The sequence below is a fragment of the Paramisgurnus dabryanus genome, chromosome 3 (assembly GCF_030506205.2).
Source record: "Paramisgurnus dabryanus chromosome 3, PD_genome_1.1, whole genome shotgun sequence".
Taxonomy (NCBI): Eukaryota; Metazoa; Chordata; class Actinopteri; order Cypriniformes; family Cobitidae; genus Paramisgurnus; species Paramisgurnus dabryanus.
Genome location: NC_133339.1, coordinates 15,295,353 through 15,314,621, shown reverse-complemented (window position 1 = coordinate 15,314,621; position 19,269 = coordinate 15,295,353). Strand labels below are relative to the sequence as shown.

Genomic DNA, 19,269 nt, shown 5'->3' with positions numbered 1-19,269 from the left:
AAAAATGTAGTAGAGTAATCGGGGCACAAACTACTAAAAGTTAATGAATGACATAATGTATGTTAAAACGCCAAAATAGGTCTAAAACATTGGCATTTTCCCTAATGAAGCTATATCACTGAACAGTAGCTAGGTGCTTAAAGAAAAGTAAAAAAATATTTGTTTGGAAAGATTTCTTAATAAAATTTCACTCAACACTACAACGATGTGAAAATGCTTTATAAAGGATTCAAATGATGTCAGTTCCTGGGTGCCACAATTTATAAAAAAATAGGACATGAATTTGTAGCCTCTGTTTCTTATGTCTAATGTGTTTTATGAGCATTAAAGGGGACATTTCACAAGACTTTTTTAAGATGTCAAATAAATCTTTGGTGTCCCTAGAGCACATATGTGAAGTTTTAGCTCAAAATACTTCACAGATAATTTATTATAACATGTTAAAGTTGACACTTTATATGTGTGCACAAAAATGTGCCATTTTTGGGTGTGTTTTTTAAATGTTAACGAGATGATAATGCAAACACTGATCACCATAATGGTGGTTTGTTGAAATTGAAACTCAATTGTGCTGTCAATTATTTTCTCTCTCTGCACTAAATGTCAGAGCCGTGGTTGGATAGTGCAGATTAAGGGGTGGTATTATTATAATAGGATCCCCTTCTGACATCACAAGGGGAGGCAAATTTCAATGAGCTTTTTTTCACATGCTTGCAGAGAATCCAAAACTAAGTTACTGGGTTGATTGAAGCAATGGGGATCCAATTATAGCAATTAAACATGGATAAAGTCAGATTTTTATGATATGTCCCCTTTAATAAAGTTGATAAGTGAACACAGAACAGCTGGTGTACCGGTGAGAGGTGAGGGTCTGCTGAGAGTGCTGTACTGATTGTGAATGTAGGGGGCGCTGTGACGTGAACTGAATGCTGAAGATGATGACAACACCAGTTCCTCTTTGATCAGACACGCTTTAGGATGATCTTCTGGTAGATCAACCAAACGCTGCTCTAACGACACTCGCAGAAGATCCAAACGCTGAGAAGCTTCACTTAATCGACTCTGAGCCTAAAGAGACAAAACACACGTCTCAATCTCTTAATATGGCAACATTTGCAATGAAAAGTTAAATATTTCAATCTTTCTTCTCAATGATCTGAATGTCTCATTTGTTTGTTCAGTTGGAATATTTATCAGTGTGTGTGTGTGTGTTTCACCTCAGCAATGGCTTTCTTGTCTTGTGCTTTACCAGTTCCCAGTAGTCTCAGCATGTTTTTGGCACCCTCTGCCATGGCGTGCTCCACACGGTAATGATGCCAGAGCTCCTCGATTCTGAGCTCCACCCCGCACATATCATCTTTACCTGCACACACACATTAATATATCAAAACACATCCACTTATATATCCTTTACTGTATAAAAACTTAAATCTGTCTGTATGACTAAAGATTATATTCCAAATCATATGACAACTGGATTTGAGCAACAGACCAAAATCTCTTTTAAAACGTATTAATAAAAGCTAGATTTAGATTACGCAAAAGTAAATCCCACAATGCATTGTAATTGATGTGACAGTCATTGTGCTGTGTGACGAATGAACCAGAACCTTTCAACATCTCATTTTTGATTCATGAAATTTTACTAAAAGCTTGCACCAGCGGAAACCATTTTTTTGCCGTTAAAAGAACTCCGGATTGTCAGGATTTTCTGATGACACGCAGTGAAAAAATTAGCAATGAAAAGGCGTGGTCACGACTGTTTTTTGCGACAGACCATAATGCATATGCATTTGTAGGAGTTTCCCTTTCAGATGTAAAATTTATGGGAGGAGAGGATTTAAATCAATCACACGATGCAACTTACTAAGGTTTGCACTCGTGAGTTTACTGCCAGTTGTTCCAATATTTAAGGACTAAACAAGCATGTCTTACATTGGTCATTATAGAAATTAGATTTTTGTGCCTGTGTTCTTTAATGTCAGTAAATCACGCACAGTAATTGTCCAATACCATTTGCACTTTTTTCAAATTGTGTTCTCACACTAATAAAATAGTAAATAGAAGTGCTGGGAAAAGATTAATCGCATACAAAATAAAAGTGATTTTTTGAATAATATGTGAGTGTGAGCTGTGTGTAATTATTATGTATATATAACACACACATTCATGTAGTTTTTTGAGAAACATTTACATCTGTATATATATTTATTTATTTATATTTTTATATATTATATATTAACAATAAAAAATTGATATATAAATAAACATTTTCTGAAATGTATGTGTGTGTGTGTGTGTGTGTTTAAATATACTTAATAATTACATACATAGACACATATATTAGGCAAAAATTCACTTTTATTTTGTATGCGATTAATCTTTTCCCAGGACTAGTAAATAGTAGTAATTTTTGGGCCTTAAATTCCATTTATAATAAAAAAAACTTAATTTAAAACGGCCCGTTCAGGTTCTTCATTCTGATTGGTTGAAACTCGTTCTAAGCCGTGATAAAATACCCCGGTAACCCAACGGTTCAGACCGCATTACATAAGTATCACTGCACCACTGTTGCTACGAAGTTTTGATCATGGCTCTGAATCTGATTTCTTACAAAAGTTCTTCACAAAAATGGAATGATCTTAGCTTTTAGCTGAAAATTTCAGAGCTGATAAGAGAACAAATACCGGTAGGATGAAACTGTGTTTTTTTTAAAACGGTGGGTCTGTTCTTTCATTTGATATATTTAATGTTTATTTAAAGAATAATTTTTTTTCTAGAAGCTAGTAAACTAAAGCTGGGTGGCAACTTGAAAAAAAATGCTGAAGGGGAAAGAGTTAAGCATGCTTCCAAGCATATTTGATCATCACTTCAACCGTTGCACGATATAAATGTTAATTTATAAATTAGATGAATGTTGATATATAAAAATAAACACCACAGTCTTAAATCATATTTAAATTGTGTCTTTGCTGCATCTGTGTTGCTTGAGCACCGCGCTCTGTTGCAGTCACACTTGATTCTGAGGAACTACTTTGTTTGACGTAAGAGTAATAATTGTATTAATATAATTACAACTTATTTGTGTTTTATTTTATGAAATCCTGCTATGCATATGAGGTAACTGTTTTATAAACGCAATAAGCCCCACGAAGATGTGGGGTTACAGTGCATTTTATAACAGCTAAGGGGGTTTTAGGCACTCCTCTTCGCATCGTATCTAACAATGCCGCTTAGCTGTTATAAAATGCACTAGTAACCCACTGCTTTTTGGGCTTCTTGCTTTAATAAATGTTACTTTTTGCTTAATGCCTAATTTAAACCTTATGTAAATGTAATAAAAAGCCCAAACAATCAATCACTTGATCTCCTGTCATCGCTGTCTGCGCATCTCTGTCATATAAATAAATGTCTTTGTTATCTCATCCAATACTTTAATGTTACTCTGGTGGACACAAAGCAATGGCATCCTCCATCGACAGCAAAACCTCCTAAAATAAAATTGTAAAGCAAAACAGAATCTTACAGATAATAAATAGTATCATGGATTTCTTTTCCAACTCTTTTGGCGTCGGTGACAAACTGCTAAAAAAATTCTGTGGACCAGTGCTGTGGAAAGCCCTTATATAGAGCTAGATTGGGTGTGTTTTATGCAAATTTCCAACCTCATGTACGCGGCTGCTCATGTACAACACTCGAAATTCACTAACGTAAGAACAAGTAGTAGCAAAGTTTTCGTGTGAAGTTCAAATTTATGTGTAAATACAAAAAACTTACTATTACGTACTACTACGTACTATACGCAGTTATTAGTGAATGAGACCCAATGCGCTCACATGATCACAATGTAACATACTACTGTTTGAAATGTTCATTGCAGAACACTGCATACTGTTTCACGTACTTGTTTAATAAGCATGCACAGTGGACATTGAGATTCAGAAAGCTTTTAGAATCAGCATTAATACGGATCGATCAAACAGATGGAGGAAAAGCTCATGGGATTTTATTAGCCAGTTTAAAGCCAGATTCTGGGAGGGTTGAAATCGGGCAGTTTGCTGTATTTAAACAAAATCCAGGTTATTGATCTACAAGAAGATTGAAATGTGCGGTTATATCTCTGAGAATCATCTTTAAATCCACAAACATGATGTCAGAGAGTGAGGACAGAGCAGCATTAATAAATCTATTCTTAACCAACCTCGCACGGCCTCAGGACACACAAGACATCAGGACTGAAACACCATTAGAGTCCATTAGAGCACACGCTTCAACTCAAACATCATTTCCTCTCAGATCATCTTCAGCTCTTTCTCTCTCTCTTTCTCTCTCTCTCTCTCTCTCTCTCTCTCGATGAGGGCAGTGAGACAGATCTAGCTTTATTAACTAAATGTTTAAAGATTAAGAGTTAAAGAGAATGTGAGGAGACTCAATATCAGAATGTTATATATACCATGAGACTCGTTTGTCTGCTCTGTGGCCTGCATGGCTTTGCAGATCTGCATGCGGATGATGTCAATCTTCATCTTACTGTCCTGCAACATCTGCTGAGCCGACTGAAGCAGCTTCTTATCCTGGAGGAGACAGACAGATAGACATATAGATTAAAAACAGAGAGACAAATATATAGAGACATGTAGATAGACCGACAGACCAACAGATATGCAGACAGATAGATGAATAAATCAGATTGACAGACAGATAAAGAGACAGAGAAATAAACAGGAAGACAAACAGATAGATATAGAGACAGACAGACAGATAGACAGAGATATAGGCAGACAGATAAATAGATAGATATAGAAAAAGACAGCTATAGAGACAGACAAACAGATATAGAAAGACAGATATAGAGACAGACAGAAATACAGACAGACAGTCAGATATAGAGACAGACAGCTATAGAGATTTACAGACAGACAGACAGATATAGAGATAGACAGACATACAGCTATAGAGATAGATAGACAGACAGACAAGCAGATATAAAGATCAGATAGACAGACAGACAAACAAACAGACAGATATAAAGATCAGACAGACAGACAGATATAAAAATCATACAGACAAATATAAAGATCAGACAGACAGATATTAAGATCAGACAGACAGATATTAAGATCAGACAGACAAATATAAAGATCAGACAGACAGACAGATATAGAGATCAGATAGACAGACAGACAGACAGATATAAAGATCAGACAGACAGACAGACAAATATAAAGATCAGACTGACAGATATAAAGATCAGACAGACAGATATTAAGATCAGACAGACAGATATTAAGATCAGACAGACATATATAAATATCAGACAGACAAACAAGACAGATATAAAGATCAGACAAACAGACAGATCTAAAGAACAGATAGACAGACAGACAAATATAAAGATCAGACAGACAGACAGATATAGAGAACAGATAGACAGACAGACAGATATAAAGATCAGACAGACAGATATAAAGATCAGACAGACAAATATAAAGATCAGACAGACAGATATAAAGATCAGACAGACAGATATTAAGATCAGACAGACAGATATTAAGATCAGACAGACAGATATTAAGATCAGACAGACAAATATAAAGATCAGACAGACAGACAGATATAGAGAACAGATAGACAGACAGACACATATAAAGATCAGACAGACAGATATAAAGATCAGACAGACAAATATAAAGATCAGACTGACAGATATAAAGATCAGACAGACAGATATTAAGATCAGACAGACAGATATTAAGATCAGACAGACAAATATAAAGATCAGACAGACAGACAGATATAGAGATCAGATAGACAGACAGACAGACAAATATAAAGATCAGACTGACAGATATAAAGATCAGACAGACAGATTTTAAGATCAGACAGACATATATAAAGATCAGACAGACAGACAAGACAGATATAAAGATCAGACAAACAGACAGATCTAAAGAACAGATAGACAGACAGACAAATATAAAGATCAGACAGACAGACAGATATAGAGAACAGATAGACAGACAGACAGACAAATATAAAGATCAGACAGACAGACAGATATAGAGAACAGATAGACAGACAGACAGACAAATATAAAGATCAGACAGACAGACAGATATAGAGAACAGATAGACAGACAGACAAATATAAAGATCAGACAGACAGATATAAAGATCAGACAGACAAATATAAAGATCAGACAGACAGATATAAAGATCAGACAGACAGATATAAAGATCAGATAGACAGACAGACAAATATAAAGATCAGACAGACAGACAAATATAAAGATCATACAGACAGACAGATATAGAGAACAGATAGACAGACAGACACATATAAAGATCAGACAGACAAATATAAAGATCAGACAGACAGATCTAAAGAACAGATAGACAGACAGACAGACAAATATAAAGATCAGACAGACAGACAAATATAAAGATCATACAGACAGACAGACAGACAGATATAGAGAACAGATAGACAGACAGACACATATAAAGATCAGACAGACAGATATAAAGATCCGACAGACAAATATAAAGATCCGACAGACAGATATAAAGATCAGACAGACAGATATAAAGATCAGACAGACAGATATAAAGATCAGACAGACAGATATTAAGATCAGACAGACAGATATAAAGATCAGACAGACAGACAGATATAGAGAACAGATAGACAGACAGACAAATATAAAGATCAGACAACCAGACAGACAGACAAATATAAAGATCAGACAACCAGACAGACAGACAAATATAAAGATCAAACAGACAGACAGACAAATATAAAGATCATACAGAAAGATATAAAGATCAGACAGATATAGAGAACAGATAGACAGACAGACAGTGTTGATGTCTTCTACCTTTGTATTTCCATTGGCATAGATTGGGATCATGTTCTCTGCCCCCTGTTTAACCTTCAGCTCAATGTTAAGCTGTCGCTCCAGAGCCTTGATCCGGTCCTGATTGGCTGAAGAGCGACCTGTTGTCCTGGGAGACTGAAGGTCATCTGGGGGTTAAATGTCGGAACATCACATTAGGTCATGGTGATGTGTCACACATTATCATAACACATAAGCTCACAGCATTTGACTGTAGATTCACATGATCAACATTAAAATCCTGTAACACCACTGATGTACAGATGATATACACAGAGATTAAACTTCATCTATAAACCATCTGAACAGTCATTAAAGAGTTAGTGACCCCTGACCTTTACTGTCATCGTGACCTTTGACCACTATGTGAGCGTCCAGTTCCTGCAGCTGCGCATGAAGTGAATCCAGTCTGCGTGTGGAGCTGCGTAACTGACTGTCCACCTGCTGAGCGTTACGCTTGTCTGTGGTCGCCCGCCGCAGGTTATCTGCACCCGCTTTGATCTTAAACTCTTTACGTATCTCCCTCCGAATCCACTCGCGCTGCTCGTCCAATCGCTGCTGCACGTTGGTGTCGGATAAATCTGAGTTCTGGTCCAGACCCAGCTGCTCCAGAACAGATAGACCATCTGACTCCTACAGGAAATAGAGGAGGATCAAAGGTCACAACGTGTTTGCATAAAACCATCGGCTGGATCGGGATAGAGAGACTGGAATTAAGATTTATGTAACAATGCCTCCACCATGAACATGTGGGTGATCGTATGTTGGTAAGCTCATGATGTCATAATCCAGAAGATCTGCGAAGCAGTTTAGTTCCAGTAAATGTTCATTGTAAACTGGAGAGGAAGTTTTTATAGTTACAATTTGTCACACAGTACTTGATAAATGATTTCCATGAAACGACCCTGTGCTCATCTATAAACTAAATAAGATCGTCAGGTTTGTGTTTAAGGGTTTTCTGATGAGTCAGCAGTGTTAGGATCACTACTGTAGATCTGTAGTATCATACCATCTCTCTACTAAACATCATTCACATACAACTAACATATTATGTCACATACAACTAACATAACGTGGGTGGAGCTGAGGTGCCCGGTTGCTGAAACTACGCCCCCTTAGCACAACGTTAGTGACTGCAGTTAACAATGTCCCTTTTCGGAAAGTTTTTCAAATCGGAGGTGTGAAAAAGCACTACTGAAACAAGGGGGTTTCATGACACTTTAAAGACTTTAAAGTTTGTCACACCAAAGATAAAGGTGTTATTAAAGGCGAAGTGCACAATGTATGAAAAAGGGAGTCTACCACACTTGTAGCCAATGAGCAGTAAGGGGCGTGTCTACTAACCGACATCCTTGCTGGGGTTGCGTATGTGTGGGGCGGGTCTATCAAGAGAAGGTCCAGATTCTATTGGGGTAGGGGCATGTATGTTTAGGTGATTTCAAATAACAACATTGGCTTTCAGACATTGTGCACTCTGCCTTTAACCACTCAGACAAATTTGAATAGGTACAAAAACTTTAAGTACAATTCTCTGCTCTGAAACGCTAGGGGCGTGTTCTCTGTGTGCCCCGAAACCACACCCACTTGTGGAAAAATTGCCATCTCTTTCAACTTTCACCGTTACAACTTGAATGTATGCTCGCGATTGTGTTAGGGGCGGGGCCATGACTCCAGTGTGTCATTGAGCCACCGTTTTTGCCCCGCCCAAATAATCCTGAACACAGAAATGTGGAACAACCGTTTAAAGCTCTTGTAACACACGCTGTTTCTGCATTTCTGATATTAATCTGGAGTACCTATGGAGTAGTATGACATCCTTTATATCTCTGAAGAGTCTTTAGTTTAATCAGATTTATAAAAGAAAGATTAGCTTTACCGAATCTTTCCGATAACGTACGAAAAAATGAAGAAGGAGGAGTTATAACACGGGAGGAGCGAGTACGAGTCATGCAACACTATACAACACTGTTTTAACTTATGATTCACTACATGTTCGTGTCATTTATATAATATACACGCGCCTATTTCCAACATAAGACAGAAGTCTTACTTACCACGTGTAACTCGTCATGAAAATCCACCGCATCAAACACACACACGCAAAACTCCGCTGCTAATCCGGATAATAAACTATTTCCATTGTTTCCATAAGGCTGGATGTCTTCTCCTTGCATCCAAAAACACACTTCTTGTTGTGCCATTGTTGACTTTTGAAATTAAACAAAGCTGAGTGGCGTGATAAGCTGTTAGCAAGCTCTAGCGTCTCCCGCTGACTGACGGCTGGGCGGGGTTTTCCGGGGGAAGTTTTCCGGCGGAAGCCCATATAAAGAAGTGATACGTATCGAAAACCCCTGAAACGTCAGTTAGAACCGTAATCGAAAAAAATTAGCCGAAACTTGTACGAACCCTGGCGAAGTGCATTCGGCACAGAAATACTCTGAAACACGCCCAACTGCATTTTTGACACTTTGCCTACGTTTAGCATGAGGAAACAACTCTATAACTGTGTTAATAAGTCAGAATGCTTGAAATACCATTAAACCCCCCCTTTAACGGTGTAACTTCACAATTTAGTACTACATAGTTCACAGTCTTTGTAATGTATTTCAGAAATACATTTATACACAATTATCTGAAATGACTGTACATGGACTTTAAATGTACACAACACTGTAAGTCGTGAATGATCTAAAATGGCGGCATGCCAGATCCATACATAAGATGATCATTGGTTCTCGTGTGTCTCATATGATGACTAGTCACGAGACTCATGTTGTTATATATGTATGTGTTTGAATGAAGAAAGGAAGTCATATAGTCTTTAAATGGCATTAAATTATGAAGTCATTTTCATTTTTGGGTGAACTATTCCTTTAAATGATTGTGAAGATACGGACGTGAGAGTGAAATCTTACACTACTACACACATGAGAGAGTAAAGAGTCAAGACAACACAAACTGTATAATATCTGACTGATAGAAAGCAGAGACACATGAATGATGTTATGACTGAAAAAGGAAGTTCAGCTCGCTTTTAGAACAGACAGGAAAAGTCCCTTCATCATAAAACACATCGGCTGGCCTGCAACAACATAACCTTACATCTCCATAACAGCAATGAGATTTAATGGAGATTTCCACTTTTGAACTCAAACCTTTCTCATCGAGTTCTTTCAAGAGCAAATAAGCTATCCACACACATAATATGCTAACAAATGTCTCATTAGTATCTCACTTTTCATCAAATCAATATAATCAATCTCTACAGTAGGGATTGGCAACTTCGGTCCTGGAGGGCCGGTGTCCTGCAGAGTTTAACTCCAACCATAATTAAACACACATGAAGCAGCCAATTAAGGTCTTACTAGGCATACTAGAAACTTTTAGGCAGGTTTGCTGAGGTAAGTTGGAGCTAAACTCTGCAGGACACCGGCCCTCCAGGACCGAAGTTGCCCATCCCTGCTCTACACCATATATCCTGTTTCTCTCTGTAATACTTCACATTACACAAGATAAACTACACAAGAAGCAATAAACACACAAAACAACTTGAAGTTGAGTGAACACACTTCAACACATCAGACACAGATCAGGGCATTCAGCTAATGTGTGCAGAAGTTCACAGACACCATGTTTGGCCATCACAGGCCCGTCTGATATCCTACCACATATTCAGCTTCTCCTGGACTCTCCTCAACAGAACACAGATCTCCTGGATCTTCAGCCTCCATCAGCTTCTCCTCATAAACTCCTTTAATGCTCGCCCTGTGCTCTTTAGATATAACACTGTTGAATAATCAGAGCGATCGACACCATCGACAGCGATCACTTCCGCTCAAAGAAACACAGGCAGCTTCCTGTTCATCTCAATGACATATGAGAGAGAGAGAGAGAGAGAGAGAGAGAAAGAGAGAGAGAGAGAGAGAGAGATGTTTGTCATTTGCACATACACAGGAACACATTGGCACATGGTGATAGCGTTTTGAAATCACTCAAACAGCTTCCTGTTCAGATGCAAACACTGCAGCCGGACATCACTGTATGTGTGTGTGTGTGTGTGTGTGTGTGTGTGTGCGTGTGTGTGTGTGCGTGTGGCTTGTATTAGTTTCTATTTCACCGTTTCTAAATGTGTTGAGATCACAGTTATCTGAATGAATAAACCATTTTCAGTTCAAAGAGAGTCACTTTGAACTCTACTGAAAACCAAGTAAAGGAGGAAGAGGAAGTAAAACTGGCATGGACACACACACACACACACACACACACGATCACATGGACACAAGCTTGTATTCACATTTCTTTAGTTGCACGTCACAGCAAGATAGTAAGGTTTCTAAATAAATATTTGGTGTCCCCAGAGTACATATGTGAAGTTTTAGCTCAATAATTTACTATAAGATGTTAAATTGCCACTTTGTAGGTGTGCCATTTTTGGTTGTGTCTGCACTAAATGGCAGTGCCGTGGTTGGATAGTGCAGATTAAGGGGTGGTATTATTATAATAAGATCCCCTTCTGACATCACAAGGGGAGCCAGATTTCAATTTCAATGACCTTATTTTCTAGGTTAATAGAAGCACTGCAGACCCAATTATAGCACTTAAAGGTATAGCGGAGGATTTTCTTTTTCCGGATGGATCATCAAGACTATTGGTCCTCCTAGTTGTCAATCATTCTGGTGATATGTTGACGTAAGGCCGTCGTACGTGCTCGTCCCTAGGTTCGCTTTCTGCACATGCGCACTTTCAGGTGTATATGTGTGGTGAGCTACGGTTTCAGCCATTCATTGAAGCTCGCATTCTCATCGTGTTTTTTCAAAATGTCTGAGGGTCGCAAGAGAAAAAGTGTTTATGAATTGTATGACAAGAAGAGAAAGGCCTCTGAAGAAAGAAACAAGACCAGAGTGTTTTTGGGAGATATTTCACACAGGTTGGGCTTCCTACTGATGCCTCAGTCGTGAAGTTTCTACTCGACAGGTAAAGTTTGTCATGCTATTTGGAGAAATCCATTTAAAATCGCTGCTAGTAAAAGTTGATGTAAGCTATGATTAGCAATGCTAGCCCTAGCACAAGTCACGAACTGCGCAGACACGGTAAACATTTCAATGTATGAGCCATACCGACAACAACTTATAAACAGAGCGTGCATGAGAAGAACTAGGCTTGTGCATGCTCTCTCTCGTGCACACGTTTAATAGGCTTTCCTCTTAGGAGCAGGTAGAGTGTTGCACAATTGCATTTTTTTTAAAAGCGGAAAGGGCGGTTCTTTTCTAAAATTTGGGAAAATCTTCCAATATAACCCTTAAAGGAACAGTATGTAAGAAATTTATATCAATTAATCATTAAATGGCCCTGATATGTCACTAGACATTAAGAAATCATTTTCATTTCAAATACTTAAATCACTCACAACAGCGGTCTGACCAGGATATTGTCATTTAAAAAGTGGAGTTGCAGCCCTCAACGTATGTTTATGTTGTCATGTTGTGTATTGGCCACCAGTTGTGTGATTGCAGTACCAGTTTTGGCCACAATCCTACATACTGTTCCTTTAAGCATGAAAAAAAGTCAGATTTTCAAGATATGTCCCCTTTAAATAATATAGAAATGGAATACAAACAGCCAACAGCACCAGAGGGGTTTGGATTATTTAGGATGCTTGTGTGAAGTGTCCAACCATATGAGTGTTAAATATGACAGCAGCATGCTACCTTGGCTGAGCACGCTACACACAATTTTTGTCTATATAAAGCACAACAGTCATAAAGTCTGTGGACCAAAGCTCGATATACCACCCAGCCCTACCAGATTCCATCAAATCACAGCACTGATTCATAAATAAACAGAGAATAGTTTACAGGACCTCGAAGACTCCGCCCACACGATGATGCCCCGCCTACAAACAGCATGCAAGTCACAGTAAAATACAGGTAGATTTCTCAGAAGCCATCTGACTCCACTTTACCATCTGTATTTACAGAAACATTTCATATGTACAGAATCTGTCTCTAAATCAAGAGGAAAACAGTAAACAATGACCAGTACAACTTAAACTACATCAGTTTCATGACAGAACCTTCATTTATTTGGTGATGTCTCTCTTTAAAACTCTTGAATCCATATTTCAATGCTCTGAGTCTCATAAATGTAACAGTTCACACACAGATAAATATGAATAAATTAATATTTGATTTAAAAAAGATTGAAAGTGAGTGTGTGTGTTTGTGTGTGTGCACTTGGTAATTATCACGTTGTGGGGACCAATTGTCCCCACAAAGATAAGAATACCAGTGTTTTTGTGACCTTGTGGTGACATTTTGATGTCCCCATGAGGAAACAAGCTTATACATCAAACAGAATGATGTTTATTGAAAATGTGAAGTAGCTGAATGGTTTCTGTGATGGTTGGGGTTAGGGAATGGGGTAGGTAAGGGGAATGATGACGATGACAATGAAAACTGATGATGTAATGAGAGGTGAAGGGTTCAGAATGACACAGACCTTACATGATTTCAAAGAGCTTCTCTTTAGGAGACACACACACATCTTCATTTCATAAGTTCACATTGTCATGTAATTAGATATGATTAGAAAGGATATTTGATGAGCCAGTTTGACTGGAGGGCTCTGAGCTCTGAATTTTAGCCCAAACCCAGAGTATTTCCCCTCCTTATCTGTGATAGACAGCAGCTAAGAGGGTGGTGCTGGGGTGGAGGAGGGATGCTGCTATATAGACAGACTTCTTTGTACTGATCACAGCACAGATTTTTTTTCACAGTGAAGGAGGGGCAGGACAAATATCACATTAACCAACTGGCACATCATTCAACGACTGATAAACAAAGCAGAAGTATTATAGCAATTATGGGTTGTGCACACCAAAATTTTTAACGCAGCTAACAACGCCTAGAGGATGCCGAATGCCAGCTGTTTTTCTGCTTACTGTAAGCTTTCTTCAGCTGAGCAATTTGGTAGCTCTGATACTTCAGCTGTGAGCCGGTTGGTTGTTGTGGTAATGTCCCACCCCTCCTCCACTGTGATTGGACGGCCGTGTGAGAACAGACATTGACGAGGGGAGCGTTTCACCCAAAGTTGAATATTTTTAAACTCTCGGCGCTCAGCACTGAGCCAGAAAAAACGCCGAGCGCCGGTTTTCAGAGCGGAAGAAAACCGCTAGCTGCTGGCTTTTCTGAAAAACGCCAAGCTTCCATTGGAAACAGTTGAAAGCATGCGCCTGCTGCAGGCATAACAGCTTTGGTGTGTACACCCCCTTAAAGCGCTCAGCTGAAAAAAGCTGGCAAGCGCCTACAGTCGGCGTCCGTTTCAACACTTCGGTGTACATGCAGCCTAACGCTAACGTTTTGCTCCAAAAGACTTGTAATATTATGAGTCATATGGATTAGTTTCATGTCAGACATCATGAATGTGTTAACCTTTTATACAGTAGCTTTTTTCTAGAGATATTTAGACACTATCATTAACTATCACCTCAACTTACTGACCCATCATATAGCGGGTAAAATAACCATTGAACACGTCACAATTTTTCCAGTTATTATATTTCTCAAGGTGCTATTGACATGAAATTTTACCAGATGTTGTAACAACACATGCAACCCACACATTCAAAGAAATCAAACCATAGATGTCCATACATTAAAGGACAAGTTCGGTATTTTAGACTTAAAGCCCTGTTTTCAGATAGTTTATGGTGAAATAGAGCGGTTTTGACTGAAATTTCGACATTTGCGGCTGTCCTGAGAATTTTCGCGTGTTTGTGTTTCAGCTCAGACCTCTACAATGGGTTTAATGGTGCACTGGAACAATCCTTCCTAAAATGCATGAAACTTTCGTTTACAAAGACGTGAAACTCACCGAGTGGTCAGGGGTGTTCACTGATATGCTCACAAAAAAATCGCTGCAAAAGATGCTTTCCAACAGCTGTTTTAGCATTCGTTGTTAACTTGTGGACCTATTTTCCCAAACGCCTCACACCCATACATTCTTCCGCTTAGAGCTTGAATAATAAACACTCCAGCCCAGGTGGTGGCGCTAATCCGCCTTTGCCTATTGCAAGAATAGAAACAAAGTTCCCGGCGCGGAGTAATACCGTACCTCACAGCACAACTAATACAAGTCAATGGAGTCGGCAAAAACTACGATAAAACCTGTTGGAATGCGTATTTTGGAGCGATTTTTGTGTGAGCATATCAGTGAACACCCCTGACCACTCGGTGAGTTTCACGTCTTTGTAAACAAAAGTTTAATGCATTTTAGGAAGGATTGTTCCAGTGCACCATTAAACCCATTGTAGAGGTCTGAGCTGAAACACAAACACGCGAAAATTCTCAGGGCAGCCGAAAATGTCGAAATTTCAGTCAAAACCATTCTATTTCATCATAAACAATCTTAAAACAGGGCTTTAAGTGTAAAATACCGAACTTGTCCTTTAAGTTGTGTGTAATACAATGTAAAATTGCATAGGCAAAAAAATCCAATTGAAAATTTGTGGAAACTAAAGGTCATAGAAGAGATATGAAGACTGGTTGTTTTTTGGCAGATACATTTAAATACATTTTAGTAAGTGTGTTCAATACTTTTCCCTTTGTGGTTTTATATGTATGGTTTGATTTCTTTAAATGTGTGGAATTCATGGGTTGTTACCAACATCTGGTGAAATCTCACGTCAATAGCACCTTTTAACTGAGAAAAATGGTGACAGGTTCAATACTTATTTTACTCGCTGTATATAAAAGACTTAGGCATCAGCACAGGAACAGGGTTAGAAAAGAGATGTTTACATTAAGCTATCATGCGGAAATCAACAGCATCTGTTTAACTGGTATCAAACCATGAGGTCAAAACATGGTGTAATGTTGTCATAACATCAACTTCTTATCTCTTGATATCCTGAAATGCTGCTCCTGTTCTCTTCTGATATAAACTGAGTTTCTCAGAAGCACATCATGACGGACAGCTCACATTAACAGATGCGACAGAAACACACTCATATCTCTGACCTCCAGGGCATTCGAGATGCTTTCTCATCGCTCTACAGCAAACATTTGGACAATTGTTTTAGCAAACGACCCACAGCAGGTTATTGATTTTCTCCATTGAGCTTTAATGCATCTAATGGTCTGCAGAAGCAGGAGGTGAAGAGGGGCACAGCCAAGATAAAAGGATTATGGGTCAGATCTTTCTCCCGTGAGCGAGGCAGTTAATACTGGACATGGACATGATGGGTTACGTTACACAAATCCCCTTTAAAGAAAAACCTGATGTGTGACACTAAATATAACCCCGTCCTTTACTTCAGCTCTTTAGATTATATATATAATATATAAAAACTGAATGTTGAAAGATACAAGCAGAGATAGATGCTTCACTTCTGTAGAGATAAACTATTCAATATTTAATTCCCATATCGACAGAACGCTGAAGCATTGCTGCAACAGAGGCCAAATTTACTTTTATTTGTGTCAGACCCTCCCAAATTTTTTTTATATGACATTAAAAGGATTTTTTTGATTTACGCCCCATTTATATTTAGTTACTTTATTATTTTGATTATTATTATTGTTGCATTTTAATCATCATTCTCACTGTTTTGCATTGTTGCAAAGCAGATTTACAGAAAATACATTTTGATTAAATAAAATTATTTATTATGTATATATTTATGTTCATAAGAGCTGCATAATGATTAATAGCAACTAATCGTTTGGAGAATAAAAGTTTTTGTTAACATCATATATGTGGGTTTATTGTGTATGATAATTTATTATTTAAGAAAAAAAAATATATATATATTAAGTATTTTTATATAATATAAATTATATATAAATATTAAAATGTATATATGTAAATATTTCTTAAATATATACATGCATGTGTGGGAATTTATATACCTAATTATTATACACATTACACACATATATATGATTTTTTTGAACTTTTATTCTTCGCAATTAATTGTTATGCAACCCTAATGTTGATTAATTTAACCTTGACTTTTCTTCCAGTTTGGTAAACCCTGACATTTGGCAGGAAATGAATCCAACCCATGTTTATTAAACTTTAAAGAACGTTTACAGAAGTAACTGAAGAAGTGCCGACCACATTACAAACCATTACTGTAAATGACAAATCTGCAGAAATAAATCTCAAAGACCGCATTTATGAAAACAAACCTCTGCAGGATTACACTGCACTCCAACCCTTATGAAAATTAACCGAGGGTTTTTGTGGTAAAAGTGTAGTAACCTTGTTTTTTATTATTAGCAAACCCATGGTTTTACAACAGTAACCATGAGTTTTTTAACTGTATAAAACCATGGTTAATTTTCATAAGTGAAAGTCTAAAGAAGAGATTTATTTTCACAGAAAACGCAACTATAGTAGGCTACACAAGAGGTTAACTGAGGTCAGCTGGGACATTCACTACTTTTAAACTCCATTAGGTGTTACCGTTCCGAAAATTAACCATGCTTTAACTACAATAAAAACCATGGTTACTACTGTAGTAAAACCATGATTAATACCCCTACGGAAAAATCCAGCTAAGACCAGCATAAGCTGGCGAGCTGGTTTTAGCTTGTTTTGCTGGTGTAGCTAGCTGTGTTTTGGTCACTTTTTAAGCTGTTCTAGTTGGAAGAACACCTGACCCACCAGCTTGACCAGCTTTGCCAGGCTGAGAGGACCAGCTTAAACCAGCTACTTATGCTGGTCTTAGCTGGATTTTCAGTAGGGACACCAAAAACCATGGTTAGTAAACTTTTATCACAGAAAAAACATGTTTTTTTTTTGTACTAATGAGTCAACTGGGTTATCTTCGTTCTAAACCTCGCTTTTAACCCTGGGTTAAGGATCATTTAACATCGTAATTTAGAAGTGGGGTTATCCCTGAAATTAACCCAGGGTTATGAAACCCTGCTAGCCTTACTTTTGTGGGCTTAACCATGCTTTGCGGTGCCAAACACACGCAGTGTGAAATGAAGCATGGTTATAAGGTTATGACCCCAACAAATCAAAACTGAAGCAGCTAATCAAGGTGTTCAGGGTTGCTTGATAATTACAGACAGTTGTAGAAGCAGGGTTTCAGACACCTGACCTAGGGTTTAGGAATGCACAGTGTGAAACGTCAAATTATGAATACCCAGGGTTATCTCTTAACCCCTGGTTAAGTGTAAACGTGAAACAGATAACCCAGGATTCCGTTAGGGTTTAGAGTAGCCTACACCGTGGTAAACTATTTCCAGTGTGAAAAGCCCTACTGTGTGTGTAACTATAAGGTGCAATAGAGTCATTTTACGTTTCCTACAGCCGACTATAAAAAGGGTCAACCAAGTAAGATTTGAGCATAAATACTGATTTAAATATTGACATTGTGTGTTTATGAACAACGCACAGAAAGAAAGAGAGGGGGAGAGAGAGATTATAGTGACAGCTGGTCTAAACTTACTCGCGTGCCGCTGCTGATGTTGATCGCCATCTCAGGTAACAGTGAGAGGAAAGATGACGATACTTCTCACCTGAAGCGATTCAGTTTCACGCTAATGGAACACCATATCGCGATAAAACCTCGCTTACTGCGCTCATTGGACGATAATCCACTGCGTTCAGTCCTGACATGCAGTCAAATCCACGGGTTTAGTTCTGTGAAAAGACACACGAGTCAGACAACAGTCCCAAGATAAAATCAACACAAGTTAAATTATTTTACCTTCGCACGGCAACGAAACTACACCATAAAGTCCATAACCGGACCGGACCGGATCATCCAAACTTGAAGTCATGATAAGAACCCGTCCTGTACTACTTGGGTCATGATGGTCTGTCCTGGACGAACGCACAAACCTCCACCTGTGATCTCGAGCTCCGTTGACGCGCGCTCCAGCCGCCAGCGCGCACCGGAGCGCGGTCATGTGTCCGCTGTGCAACAGAGCGCATTCATGTCCACTAATCATTTTAGCGAGTGTTGATCGAAGGGTATTCACTTTCATTATTCATTTCAAATAGTTTTGTTTACATTATTAACTTAGTAAACACAATATGTTTTTAAACAGTGACTATTGTTAGAAAGTGCTTTTTTAAAGTAAGTATAATTTGTTTTTTTAGTTATTGTTTTATATTATTGAAACGACTCATCTGATATTTTCTATTAATTTAAGTTCTGCTTTTTAAAGAGCTGAAGTGTTAAACCCTTACGAAACCATGTTTTCTTGTGGTAAAAGTGTATAACTATGTTTTTTTGGTGTATGGTTTATATGGTTTTTGTGAAACCCATGGTTATTTTGTGGTAACCATGATTTTACTACAGTAGCCATGGTGTTTTGGTTTTAACTGTAGTAAAACCATGGTTAATTTTCGTAAAG

The 19,269-nt window shown here is 38.1% G+C and overlaps 1 protein-coding gene across 2 annotated transcripts in view; it reads right to left on the bottom strand.

Annotated features, from left to right (window-relative positions):
- The window catches only part of pkn1b (protein kinase N1b), a 33,330-nt gene extending 14,525 nt beyond the window's left edge, over positions 1–18,805 (bottom strand). The window contains exons 1-7 of one of the 2 annotated variants that reach the window (XM_065278405.1): positions 18,618–18,805; positions 18,357–18,550; positions 7,231–7,528; positions 6,878–7,023; positions 4,454–4,574; positions 1,218–1,363; positions 855–1,068 (exon numbers count right to left, since the gene is read on the bottom strand). In XM_065278405.1, coding sequence (XP_065134477.1) covers positions 855–1,068; positions 1,218–1,363; positions 4,454–4,574; positions 6,878–7,023; positions 7,231–7,528; positions 18,357–18,386 — 955 coding nt within the window. In that variant the 5' untranslated portion in view covers positions 18,387–18,550; positions 18,618–18,805. Of the gene's footprint in view, positions 1–854; positions 1,069–1,217; positions 1,364–4,453; positions 4,575–6,877; positions 7,024–7,230; positions 7,529–10,560; positions 10,782–18,356; positions 18,551–18,617 lie in introns of those variants that run through there. The other variant, XM_065278404.2, reaches the window with a different exon arrangement.
- Positions 18,806–19,269: the final 464 nt, after the last annotated feature.